Genomic DNA, 13828 nt, shown 5'->3' on the forward strand with positions numbered 1-13828 from the left:
AACGGATCTAGCTGTACACTGTGAGCAGGACGCACTGTACTAAATGTAAATAGTCTAGCTGCCTGACCGTGGTACTAATAGGATCAAATAGAACACCTGTAATTTTCTTCAGGTAGCTTTATATACTGTAACCAGACAAGCCTGCCTGTCAGTAGGAAGATAACAGGAACGGATCTAGCTGAACACTGTGAGCAGGACGCACTGTACTAAATGTAAATAGTCTAGCTGCCTGACCGTGGTACTAATAGGATCAAATAGAACACCTGTAATTTTCTTCAGGTAGCTTTATATACTGTAACCAGACAAGCCTGCCTGTCAGTAGGAAGATAACAGGAACGGATCTAGCTGAACACTGTGAGCAGGACGCACTGTACTAAATGTAAATAGTCTAGCTGCCTGACCGTGGTACTAATAGGATCAAATAGAACACCTGTAATTTTCTTCAGGTAGCTTTATATACTGTAACCAGACAAGCCTGCCTGTCAGTAGGAAGATAACAGGAACGGATCTAGCTGTACACTGTGAGCAGGACGCACTGTACTAAATGTAAATAGTCTAGCTGCCTGACCGTGGTACTAATAGGATCAAATAGAACACCTGTAATTTTCTTCAGGTAGCTTTATATACTGTAACCAGACAAGCCTGCCTGTCAGTAGGAAGATAACAGGAACGGATCTAGCTGAACACTGTGAGCAGGACGCACTGTACTAAATGTAAATAGTCTAGCTGCCTGACCGTGGTACTAATAGGATCAAATAGAACACCTGTAATTTTCTTCAGGTAGCTTTATATACTGTAACCAGACAAGCCTGCCTGTCAGTAGGAAGATAACAGGAACGGATCTAGCTGAACACTGTGAGCAGGACGCACTGTACTAAATGTAAATAGTCTAGCTGCCTGACCGTGGTACTAATAGGATCAAATAGAACACCTGTAATTTTCTTCAGGTAGCTTTATATACTGTAACCAGACAAGCCTGCCTGTCAGTAGGAAGATAACAGGAACGGATCTAGCTGTACACTGTGAGCAGGACGCACTGTACTAAATGTAAATAGTCTAGCTGCCTGACCGTGGTACTAATAGGATCAAATAGAACACCTGTAATTTTCTTCAGGTAGCTTTATATACTGTAACCAGACAAGCCTGCCTGTCAGTAGGAATTTAACAGGAACGGATCTAGCTGAACACTGTGAGCAGGACGCACTGCACTAAATGTAAATAGTCTAGAAGATAACAGGAACGGATCTAGCTGAACACTGTGAGCAGGACGCACTGCACTAAATGTAAATAGTCTAGAAGATAACAGGAACGGATCTAGCTGAACACTGTGAGCAGGACGCACTGCACTAAATGTAAATAGCAGGAACGGATCTAGCTGAACACTGTGAGCAGGACGCACTGCATTAAATGTAAATAGTCTAGATAGAAGATAACAGGAACGGATCTAGCTAAACTGAATACAGTGTATATATATATATGCAACACCTGGGATGCATATATATACACAATACACTGTAAGTGCAGCTAACTGACTGACTGTTCTGCCTAATCTATCTAACTCAAATCAAATGACACTGTCTCTCTCTCTCTCTATCTCTCAGCACACCGGAACACACACTACACAGGGCCGCCGTGCAGGCGGCCTTATATAGTGTGGGGTGTGTACTAAATCCCCTGAGCCATAATTGGCCAAAGCCACCCTGGCTTTGGCCAATTACAGCTCTCTCTACTGACGGCGCTGTGATTGGCCAAGCATGCGGGTCATAGTGCATGCTTGGCCAATCATCAGCCAGCAATGCACTGCGATGCCGCAGTGAATTATGGGCCGTGACGCGCCACACGAATTTAGCGCGAACGGCCCATAACGTTCGCAATTCGGCGAACGATCGAACAGCCGATGTTCGAGTCGAACATGGGTTCGACTCGAACACGAAGCTCATCCCTAGTCACCATATTACACAGAACTTTCTGAACTTATTTGTTTTGGTGTCTTTGTATGTATGGATTGCATGGGTTGTTACCGACATGTGGGGAACATTTCATGTCAATGTCACCTTTAGAAATATATTTACCTAGAAAAATGGTGACTTGTTCAATACCTATTTTACCCGCTGTGTATTCAGTATACCTACTCATTTCTGCCAGTGGTCGGATAGTAACCACAACAGGAAAGGTCATTCAGGAAGTTTCATCACAACTCATAAACACACATAGAACTTTGCAAAAGCAAAACTGATCTGTTAGCTTGTCTCAGATATTTTTTGCCATGCATGATCTACAATCAATCTGCTTGTTGCTTGATCTGATTTTAATGCTCTGGGGAGCCCTCTGTTCAGGTAAGACCTTTATTGAACGAGGTGGAAGAAGTTAAGTCTGATTTTCTGAATGGAAAACCAAAGCTAACTGGTTATTATGGAAGACCCTACAAATGACTGTAGAAAATGACTGCAAGTGCAAACAATAATTACCTTATCTAAGGGGAGTGACTTGTTCACTTGTAAATGTATCCTGTTATCTCTTAACGTGTACTATATGCATAGCTCCCAACTGTCCCTTAATTTTGAGTGATTGTCCCCGATTTAGAACAAAGTCCCTCTGTCCTCCTCATTTGTCACTTATTTTGGTCTGATGCATATACCTTTATAGAAAATGCACTATCTATCAAAAAGTGTTTTTGCAATGTTAAAACTTTCATCCAGTTTCTAAATTGTTGCATTTGTACATTTTACAAGCCAATATAAAGGAATAGAAGTGGTAAAGAAAAGCACTTGTGGGTTTAACTAATTTTTTTTTTGTAAAATTCTCCTTTAACCACTTCCTGACCGGCTCACGTACATACAGGTGATACTCGAAAAATTAGAATATCGTGCAAAAGTTCATTTATTTCCCTAATATGCAACTTAAAAGGTGAAACTAATATATGAGATAGACTCATTACATGCAAAGCAAGATAGTTCAAGCCGTGATTTGTCATTATTGTGATGATTATGGCTTACAGCTCATGAAAACCCCAAATCCACAATCTGAGAAAATTAGAATATTACATTCAATCAATAAAACAAGGATTGTACATAGAACAATATCGGACCTCTGAAAAGTATAAGCATGCATATGTACTCAGTACTTGGTTGGGACCCCTTTTACAGCAATTACTGCCTCAATGCGGCGTGGCATGGAAGCTATCAGCCTGTGGCACTGCTGAGGTGTTATGGAAGACCAGGATGCTTCAATAGCGGCCTTCAGCTCTTCTGCATTGTTCAGTCTCATCTTTCTCTTGGCCATGCCCCATAGATTCTCTATGGGGTTCAGGTCAGGCGAGTTTGCTGGTCAATCAAGCACAGTAATCCCACTGTCATTGAACCAGGTTTTGGTGCTTTTGGCAGGGTGGGCAGGTGCCTAGTCCTGCCGGAAAATGAAGTCAGCATCCCCATAGAGCTCGTCTGCAGAAGGAAGCATGAAGTGCTCCAAAATTTCCTGGTAGACAGCTGCGTTGACCCTGGACTTAATGAAGCACAGTGGACCAACACCAGCAGATGACATGGCTCCCCAAATCATCACTGACTGTGGAAACTTCACACTGGACTTCAAGCATCTTGCAGTGTGTGCCTCTCCATTCTTCCTCCATACTCTGAGTCCTTGGTTTCCAAATGAGATGCAAAATTTGCTCTCATCAGAAAAGAGGACTTTGGACCACTGAGCAACAGACAAGGTCTGTTTTTCTTTAGCCCAGGTAAGACGCTTCTGATGTTGTTTGTTGTTCAGGAGTGGCTTGACAAAAGGAATACGACATTTGAAGCCCATGTCCAGGATCCGTCTGTGCGTGGTGGCTCTTGATGGACTGACTCCAGCCTCAGTCCACTCCTTGTGAAAGTCCCCAACACTTTTGAATGGCCTTTTCCTGACAATCCTCTCCAGACTGCGGTCATCCCGGCTGCTTGTGCACTTTTTTCTTCCACACTTTTCCCTTCCACATAACTTTCTATTAATGTGCTTTGATACAGCACTTTGGGAACATCCAACTTCTTTTGCAATTACCTTTTGAGGCTTTCCCTCCCTAGGCTGGATTAACACCTATGCATTTTTAGTGCTTTTTGCATTTTGCAGATTTGCACTACAGAATGTGTTCCATAGGAAACCATGTTAAATGGACTATAGTGCAAATCTGCAAAATGCAAAAAGCACGAAATCTGCATAGGTGTGAATCCAGCCTTATGGAGGGTGTCAATGATGGTTTTCTGCACAACTGTCAGGTCAGCAGTCTTTCCCATGATTGTGATTCCTACTGAACAAGACTGAGAGACCATTTAAAGGCTCAGGAACCATTTGCAGGTGTTATGGCTTAATTAGCTGATTAGAGTGGGACACTTTGAGCCTAGAACATTGCACCTTTTCACAATATTCTTATTTTCTGAGATTGTGGATTTGGGGTTTTCATGAGCTGTAAGCCATAATCATCACAATTATGACAAATCACGGCTTGAACGATCTTGCTTTGCATGTAATGAGTCTATCTCACCTTTTAAGTTGCATTAGTGAAATAAATTAACTTTTGCACGATATTCAAATTTTTTGAGTATCACCTGTATACGTTGGCAGCCCTTCGCAAAATGATGTACAGGTACATCGGCTCCTTTAAGAGCCTTAGCAGGCGAGCGCGGGGACACAATGCACGTGGTTGGCGGCCGCGATGACTGCCGGCCACCCGCGATCGCGGTTACGAGAGACAGAACCGGGATCTGTGTGTGTAAACACACAGATCCCGGTTCTGTCAGGAGAGGAGAGACAGATCATGTGTTCTTATTAGTTAGGAACAGCGATATGTCTCCTTCTCTAGTCACTCCCATCCCCCCACAGTTAGAACACACACTGAGTGAACACAGTTAATCCCTTGATCGCCCCCTAGTGTTAGCCCCTTCACTGCCAGTGACATTTTTATAGTAATCAGTGGCTATTTTTATCTCTGATCGCTGTATAAATGTCACTGGTCCCAAAAAAGTGTCAAAGGTGTCTGCCGCAATGTCACAGTCCCAATAAAAATAGCTGAATACCGCCATTACTAGTAAAAAAATAAATAAAAATAAAAATGCCATAAATCTATTCCATATTAGTAGACGCTATAACTTTTGCGCAAACCAATCAATATACGATTTTTTTAACAAAAAATATGTAGAAGAATATATATCGGCCTAAACTGATGAAGAAATTTGTTTTTAAAAAAAAATTGAGGATATTTATTATAGCAAAGACAAAAAAAATATTCTTTTTTCAAAATTATCGCTCTTTTTTTTGTTTATAGCGCAAAAAATAAAAACCGCAGAGGTTATCAGATACCACCAAAAGAAAGCTCTATTTGTGGGAAAAAAAGGTCAATTTTGTTTGAGTACCACGTCGCACGACCGCACAATTGTCAGTTAATGTGACGCAGTGCCGTATCGCAAAAAATTGGCCTGGTCAGGAAGGGGGCAAATCCTTCTGGGGCTAAAGTGGTAAGGGGGCATGGCAGGGACGTGTCCTATGCCTACATACTTTTGCTAATAGGTGTCCCTCGTTCCCATCTCAAGAAGTTGGGGGGTATGCTGTATGTAAACCCAAAATCAATTTTTCAGTATATTTGGGATCATGCCTCATTGTATACAGTTTTTTTAAGAAAATCATTATTTGTGATATATTCTGACGCCGACTATTGCAATAGCATACCTCCCAAAATTTTGAGATGGGAATGAGGGACACCTACTAGCAAATGTATGTAGCCATAGGACACACCCCCTGCCACACCCCCTTAAAGGAGAATTCATCAAAAAAAAGGTTAAATAAATCCACAATGGCTTTTTTTACCACTACTATTCCTTTATTTTGGCTTTTAAAATTTACAAATGCAACAATTTAGAATTTGGATGAGAGGTTTAGCACTGGGAAACACTTTTTGAAAGATAAAAAGTGCATTCTATATTCAACTATATAGATCAGATCAAAATGAGGGACAAATGATGGGGAAAGAGGGACATTTCTCCAAATCAGGGACAGTCCCTCAAAATCAGGGACAGTTGGGAGCTATGGTAATAGTGACTTATCCCTTGCTGAGACCTCTATGCCTGGCCTGTATAAGCAGATACAATCACCGCGGACAGTTCTTATCAGATAGCTTCACCAGACACTGATTCCTCCATAAGCGTGGGTTTTATTGCAAGCAGAAGATTACAGCAGACAACAAAATGTGGCAGATGAATGAAAGACGGTATCTGCAGGTCAAAACATGGTAATGTGTTCCCAGATGCGAGCAGATTGCATTCGGCCTATACAAAAGTGTTCATCTCTGTTTCCCAAGACAGTGAAGGAACAGGAAAAGGAAGTACATCATAATGTGGGAGTGGACCAGTGGTGGCTGGTGCTCAAAACTTTTTTTGGGGGGGCGCAAACAAACTGAAAAATTTTTGAAAAAAAAAACATCAATTGCAGCCACTGTGCCATCAAACACAGCCACTGTGCCCATCAAACGCAGCCACTGTGCCCATCAAATGCTGCCAGTGTGCCAATCAAAAGCTGCCAGTGTGCCCATTGAATGCAGCCTGTGTCCCATGAAATGCAGCCTGTGCCCCATCAAATGCAGCCTGTGCACCATGAAATGCAGCCTGTGCCCTATCAAATGCAGCCTGTGCCCCGTGAAATGCAGCCTGTGTCCTACCAAATGCAGCCTGTGTCCCAACAGCCTGTGTCCCATCAAATCCAGCCTGTGCCCCATCAAATGCAGCCTGTGCCCCATGAATTGCAGCCCGTGTCCCATGAAATGCAGCCCGTGCCCCATGAAATGCAGCCTGTGCCCCATCAAATGCAGCCTGTGCCCCATCAAATGCAGGCTGTGTCCCATCAAATGCAGGCTGTGTCCCATCAAATGCAGCCTATGTCCCATCAAACCCCCCTCCCCCTTCTCCGCGGGAGGTGCAGACCGGCACAGCAGCACTTACCTTGTTGTGTGGTGTCCTCTCCTGCTGTGTGGGCACTGGTGATGGAGGAGTCAGCTCCTTATACTCCCAGTTTTCTCTCTCGGGCGCAATGGGAGAGAGAAAACAGGAAGTGACATCTAACTCGGATGTTAATCAAACCGCCCGGCCTTAGTAATAGATACTACGGGCGGAAGCTACTCAGTGCTTCGGAATGCGCTGCAAGGCAGGACAAAAGCCCGTAAATGAAGCGCCGCATCTGAAATTTCGTGATTGCATAGACGTGTCGCTTCCCATAGTGCACTGTGTCCGGCGTCCGAACACAGTGCACTTAAGGACCTTTTTTCAATTTTTTTTTAAAGGGCCAGTTTTAAAAATTATTATTTATTTATTTATTTATTTGTTGACTGCCTGGAGGGGAGGCGGCACCCGTGCACCCCCTATGGACGGGCCGCCACTGGAGTGGACACAGATAATAAATAGAAAAGGATAGTGCTACAACCAAAATAACCACAAGATGGCAGTATAATAACCAATTATATAAACATTAACATGACTATGCATAGCATTACATTTTTTTTTTTTTTTTACAATAGATTTTTATTGAAAAGATTTTCTTAACAATACAGATTGACATTGTCACGATAACAATTGTGACTAACTTCTTTGCAATAGTTCTTAAGAATATTCTTATACAAATACAGTAATTGATAGTCTGACCCAGCCTACCCCTATTGGGTTCAAACTGTAGGCATGGATAGGCCATCAATTGCGTTAATTAGTTGAATACAGAAAATTGTAAGGAAAACAAAAAAAAAAACAAAAAAACAAAATATATACATATATATACATACATATACACATACATACATCTAAATTAACTGAACAAAACTTGTTGCATAGGTTAATAAAGTGGGTCCAGGATGATATACTACATCTGAGGTGTGTTTATATATGACTTCAGTGTACTTCCAATTTGTCATAAGATTATATATTACATTGTTTTAAGTAACTGGATGCTTTGGGATGGGATATCCAAGTACTCCATTTCTTTCTAAATGTAATGGTGGAATAGTTTTTATAAGCCAGAATTAATTCGTATTGGCCCTGTGTGTTAATTCTGGCTATAACTGTCGATAAATTGGGTGCATTACTGGATTTCCAGAGGCTGGATATAGTGAGTCTTGCTGCTATTAGTGTGTGGAATACAATTGTTCTGAATTCTTTAGGATATATATCTAAATTAATACCTAGCAAGGCTGTGGCAGGATTTAGTTTATTTAGGATGCCCGTGAGGTCTGCAATGAAGGAAGTTATTGAATTCCAGAAGCTTTGCAAACTTTTACAGTTCCATAGAATGTGTAAAAGGTTACCCGTCTGATCATTGCATCTCCAGCATAAATTAGATGTAGAGGGATATATTTTCGATAATCTAACACAACTAGTGTAACAGCACATGATATTATAAACGATTTGCTTAAAATGATGCTAAACACATATTGTTTAATTTTCATTGTCCCTTCTCTTTCTATATGTGGATGATGGCACTGTAATTATTTTAATTATTTAATCTAATTGATATCCAGCTGTCACATGGCCCAGCTATCTCCCAGCCTGTCTGCAGGGAAACATAAGCAGGAGGAGTCCTCTGCTGCTGGTCACATGTTAAAAAAAAAAAAACAGTATTCAGGATACAGAGTAAAATAAATGAGAAGGCTGGCCACAGGTAAGCCTGAATTTGTAGGAGGAGTCAAGCTGTTCTTAAACCTGCCCTCCTCCTTTCTCCTGTCAGCCTCCTCTCTCGTATTGACGCTTCGGACGTTTCGCGTCATTTCCGGGCTACCAGCTGACGTCATTTCCGGTTTTCGGCGCCGCAAGGTGGACGTGTGGTGGCGGCAGTGAGGGCCGGTGTCTCCGGTACAAGGCTCAGGTATCATTCGGTGGGGGTCCATGACCAGCGGTAGACTTCCCGTGGGGGGCTCGGTCATTCAGCATCGATGGTGGGGGGTGCTCCTCGGGCCATCTAGACACGGGGGCACACCTGCCAGGTGTTCCTAGGCATCTCACGGATCAGTAGCCTGGTCAATTGTCACGCTCTGCCTCCTTCGTTCAGAAGTCACTCACCTATGGATAAATGGTAGTCATGTGGTTGTGGTTGCTATTAGGTTCATTTCCTACCCGAGTTTATTTAGCCATGGGTCATTTCAAGTATTAGCTTTAGTATGTTTTGTTTCATTTTTTCCTGTAGTTGTTCCGGCTTAACAAACAAGGGCACAAAGTATCTTTCTTCCAGGTTTCAGGCCAGCTCAGGTAGGTGTTTGTTTATCTTTTACAGCCTGCCATACACACACAGGGGTCATGGTCCACTGTAGGCCTGGTGGTTAATACCACTGCAGGGTCACCCATCACGTTTATGGGTGTCATCGGATTGAGACGTTTTCGTTTTTAATTGACGTGTGCAGTGGCAAGTCTCCTCATCTGTTTCATACACATTCATGTCACGGTCACGCATCATGTCTTCTCAACACCCGTTTCGGTTGCCTGACACGTTTTCAGGTTGTTGTGTGTGTGGGGTCACGTTAAATTATCTGCTATACTTCGTATTAATCGTTTTCTGTTTCAGGGATCTGACACGTTTTCAGTCCCGCTCATACATTATATTTCAGGGTGAGCATCTGTCTTCAGGTGCAGACCTTATTAGTTTAGTAAGAAGTATTCTTGGTCCAAAGTAGGTCATGATTGCTTATGTGTTGTTCACCTTATCGTACTTAGCCTACACACGAGTCAAGTCATGATTATCACTGCAGTAATTACCTATCATGTTTTAGGTTTCAGCGAGTTGAGATGATCGTTTTTAATTGGCTTGTGCAGTGGCAAGTCTCCTCACCCGTTTCTCAGTCAGCTTACGTTAAACTATTTCATTCCTTATGATTCGTTACACTTCTAGTCATGTTGAACCTGACACGTTTTCAGGTTTCTTGGTAGGCCTGAGTGTACGTTTTTAATTGACCTGTTGCACCGCAGGTTTCTCTGCCTCCAAATATTTGGTATGATATATGCTTTCTTAGGCTCACAAGGCCTTGTTTCTGGGGAAATGTGAGACAGCTGGAGGGGTTAAAGAGGGTTGGTTAGGGTCGGGTCAGTTAATATATTGTTGTGTGCTTATGATGGTTTATTTTGGTTATTTAGGCCATGTCTCAAGCGGCGGACATTGAGGACTTTGCCTCCATCCCCCCTTCTCCAGCTAGGGGATCGGAACATGACAGCACGCCTTTTCTAAGGTCATGGACCATCCCAAGACTGATGGCGAAGTTACGTCTTGGGGTATTTCATACCCAGCGTCAGCCCGCAAGGTGGAACTTTTTAGATTATTATTTCCTAGCTCTTCAGGTTCCAGTGCTGAGCAGGTCACCCTTCGTAGGGTCGCTACGTCTCTCACGTAGATTCACTCCACCCTAAGCTCTCTGGCGAACTCCTTTCAGGAGTTACGGGCCAGGGTGGAGGTGTTGGAGAGTCGTCCAAGTCCGGCCCTGGAGGATCTTGCGGTTTCTAGGATTGCAGCAGGTTCTGGAGTCCCATGGTTTCAAGCCCCATGCCATTGGCTTCAGGTACAAGCGCTGGTGTCCCCTCTGTTACCCCGGCTCTTTTTATCCCCAGGAATATCAGGAAGGATATTTTAGAAGGCAAGGATGTCAACTTGGCATCTTTGTTGATTGCCGCCCACGATGTGACTGACAATAAGTCCTATGCCTGTGGTGATGTGTCAGTGATTGTCAAGACTTGGGACCACAGGTTGAGCCGCAAGCTCTCTATCCCAGGATTTGTCAGCGTACAGCATGTTCAGGGATATTGTATGTTCGGTGAGCCCCCATAGGAGAGAGGAGCTGGACCATTATCTGTATGCAGTGGTGGAATTGGGACATAAGTTCGGGGGTACGGCGTTCTACGATTATCATGGATCGTTTTCCACCAAAGCTGCTGCCACGTTTGCCCAACATCAGGTAGTTACAGTTTGGAGTGGTGAGTGGGGTAGATTCTGAGCTTTTTTGCAGACATTTTGCTGGGCTGAGGTAACCGTTTTGCGCAACATGCCAGTCATCCTTGCATACTGCATGCTGGTGCTCCAATACTGAACTACCTGTTCCAGGCACATCCAGGGCTTTCCGTAGTTCCCTACTGGCCCCGGCTCAGGCAGACTGCTTTTGACAAGTTAGGTCGACATTTACGGTATCTAGGGAAATCTCAGATTTGTAATAATTTCAAAGTTTGGAATCCCACTATGCAAGAAGCCCCAGCTATTTACCATTCATCTGGCAGATGGCTCCACACCAACCTCGGGTCCCATAACCCATGAGACCACCCTCATATTGGCCACCACCGAAGCAGACCATCGGGAATATCTTCGGCTGGATGCAATTTCTTCCCCCATTTTTCTGGTTATTTTGGGGTTACCGTGGCTTCAACAGCACCAGCCACAGATTGATTGGTCCACTGAAGTTGTGTCTTTCGGGTCACCCTATTGCTTAGATCACTGTTTCCCACAACAAGCCTGTTTGACGGTTCAACCCCTTTCCACAGATGACAACACTCTTCTCCCCCAGGTTTACAGAGACTTCCTGGACGTCTTAGACAAGAAGAGGGCTGAATCCCTACCGCCTCACCGGCCGTATGATTGCCCCATTGAGCTTCTTCCTGGCTCTGCAATACCATTTGGGAGGATCTTCCCACTCTCTGAGCCTGAATTAGAAGTCCTACAAAAATACATTGATGACAAATTTAGGAAAGGGTTCATCCGGCCCTCTACCTCTCCTGCTGGCGCTGGACTCTTCTTTGTGGAAAACAAGGACCATTCTTTAAGGCCATGTATCAACTACAGAAAATTGAACAGCATCACAATCAAGAATTGATACCCGTTGCCTCTAGTCCCTGAGCTCGTTCAGAGGTTCCGCACCGCCAAGGTCTTCTCAAAATTGGACCTATGGGGGGCCTACAATTTAATATGGATAAGAGAGGGTGATGAATGGAAAATGGCCTTTCGTACTAGGTTTGGCCATTTTGAGTATCTGGTCATGCCATTTGGGCTGTGTAACGCCCCAGCAACTTTCCAACACTTGGTGAACATCATCTTTTGGGATTTTCTTGACCTCTTCATGATGGTTTACTTAGATGACATCCTTATTTTTCACCTTCCCTCAAGGCACATCACATCCACATGCAAAAAGTCCTTTTTCACCTCCGAGCCCATAAACTCTACGCCAAGCTTGAAAAATGTGAGTTTGAGAAAGTTACCATAGAATTCCTTGGCCTCATTATTTCAACTTCTGGCATATCCACGGACCCCCAGAAGGTAACTGCAGTTCTTGAATGGCCAGTACCCTCAGACCGTAAGAGCGTCCAGATGTTTGTGGGATTCGCCAATTTTTATAAAAGATTCATCAAATGCTTCATAATTTCACCTATCACACAACTCACCAAGCAAAACAGCCATTTTCTGTTGTTCCCATTCAGCACAAACGGGTTTCGACAAACTCAAGAAGCAATTCACCTCTACCCCGGTCCTTCATCATCACGATCCAGCCCTGTCTTTTACATAGTTACATAGTTACACACAAGAGGAAATCCGTTCCAACTGAGCATGCGCCTAAGATGCCTCAGTGCTCCAACCCGCACCTGCTCAGAGATGGAAAAAGCCAGGAAAATGCCCAGGAGGCGCACAGGCAGTGACCTCAATCTGATGGAAAAAGGCAGGAAAATGCCCATGAGGCTCACAGGAAGTGACCTCAACCTGATGAAAAAAAGGCAGGAAAATGACCAGGAGGCGCACAGGAAGTGACTACAAACATCCCTATATAAGCCCAGACACTGCCAAATTGCTGGATTTTCTTCAGTTCCCCTTGTGCCTGTGCTAGTGTGTGATCTGTCTGAACTTGTTGTGACCTGGAAACCTATTTGACTACTCTTGATTGCTGCTTGCCATTGACCTCGGATTTGTACCTTGACCATTCTACTTCTTTGCCCCTTTTGTACTCAGCTGCCAGATTGGAACTGACCCGGCTTGGATCTCGACCATTCTTCTTCTGATTAACCCTGTTATACTTCATCGCCAAACTGGACTTGACCTCGGCTCGGATCTCGGACTAAGGCTTGCACGGTGCTCCGCACCCCTGGCATCCGTGCCACTCAGTGTCCACCAAATCTCTGTCTCCATCTCCAGAGGCTTTAAGGACCCGAGTTGCAAGGGAAGCCTCCCCACTACTTCGGTCTTATATCAGGTATGTGGCCCTCGTGACATACACCCTTATCATTGGATAGAGTACTATAAGTGGATGTCTTAAATTGCATTTTCATATTTTCTGTGTTGCTTTCTAGTGAATGATTACAGGGTAAGCAGGTAGAATCGTTGGAACTCAAATGTCAGTCAATGTTTTTTCAGCTAGATAAACAATAAACATAAAATAAAGTTGTGCTACCAAAAATAGAAACAAAAAATAGCAGCCAGCATTAACAATGATTAGAATGCTCGGCCCAGCCACGCCCCCTCCCCGTGTGTAGTAGAGAATGGCAGGAGTCTACACTGAAGTTCATCAGAAGTTGATGTTGCCATGCAGTATTTGACTTGCAAGAGCCCTGGCTGGAAGATCCATCTTGGAGGATTATTATATGCTCGATCGACTCACCACTGCTGGTGTGTGGGTCCACACCCTGGGGTAAGAGTACCCATTGCCTTTCCCTGATGCTTTGATGTACATCTTAATTATCATATGTCTGGTATGCCTATCTATCATCTACACCTCTGAAGAGGATTGTATGAATTTATCATCTATTAAGAGACTATATTGAATTTCTCCATGAACCATTTTGGAATTTTTCATTATATTTTCATCATATGC

General features: G+C 43.6%; 1 protein-coding gene and 1 long non-coding RNA gene across 2 annotated transcripts in view; one reads left to right on the forward strand and one right to left on the reverse strand.

The window, feature by feature from the left end:
- LOC141129344 (uncharacterized) overlaps window positions 1-13828 on the reverse strand; it is a 61174-nt gene that overhangs the window by 12486 nt on the left and 34860 nt on the right. The window lies entirely within an intron of this gene.
- Window positions 2223-13828, forward strand: part of LOC141129342 (uncharacterized) — a 61770-nt gene continuing 50164 nt past the window's right edge. Inside the window, exon 1 of the mRNA XM_073617317.1 lies at window positions 2223-2336. Coding sequence (XP_073473418.1) covers window positions 2267-2336 — 70 coding nt within the window. The 5' untranslated portion in view covers window positions 2223-2266. The remainder of the gene's footprint in view (window positions 2337-13828) is intronic.

Source organism: Aquarana catesbeiana, linkage group LG02, assembly GCF_042186555.1.
Source record: "Aquarana catesbeiana isolate 2022-GZ linkage group LG02, ASM4218655v1, whole genome shotgun sequence".
Lineage (NCBI taxonomy): Eukaryota > Metazoa > Chordata > Amphibia > Anura > Ranidae > Aquarana > Aquarana catesbeiana.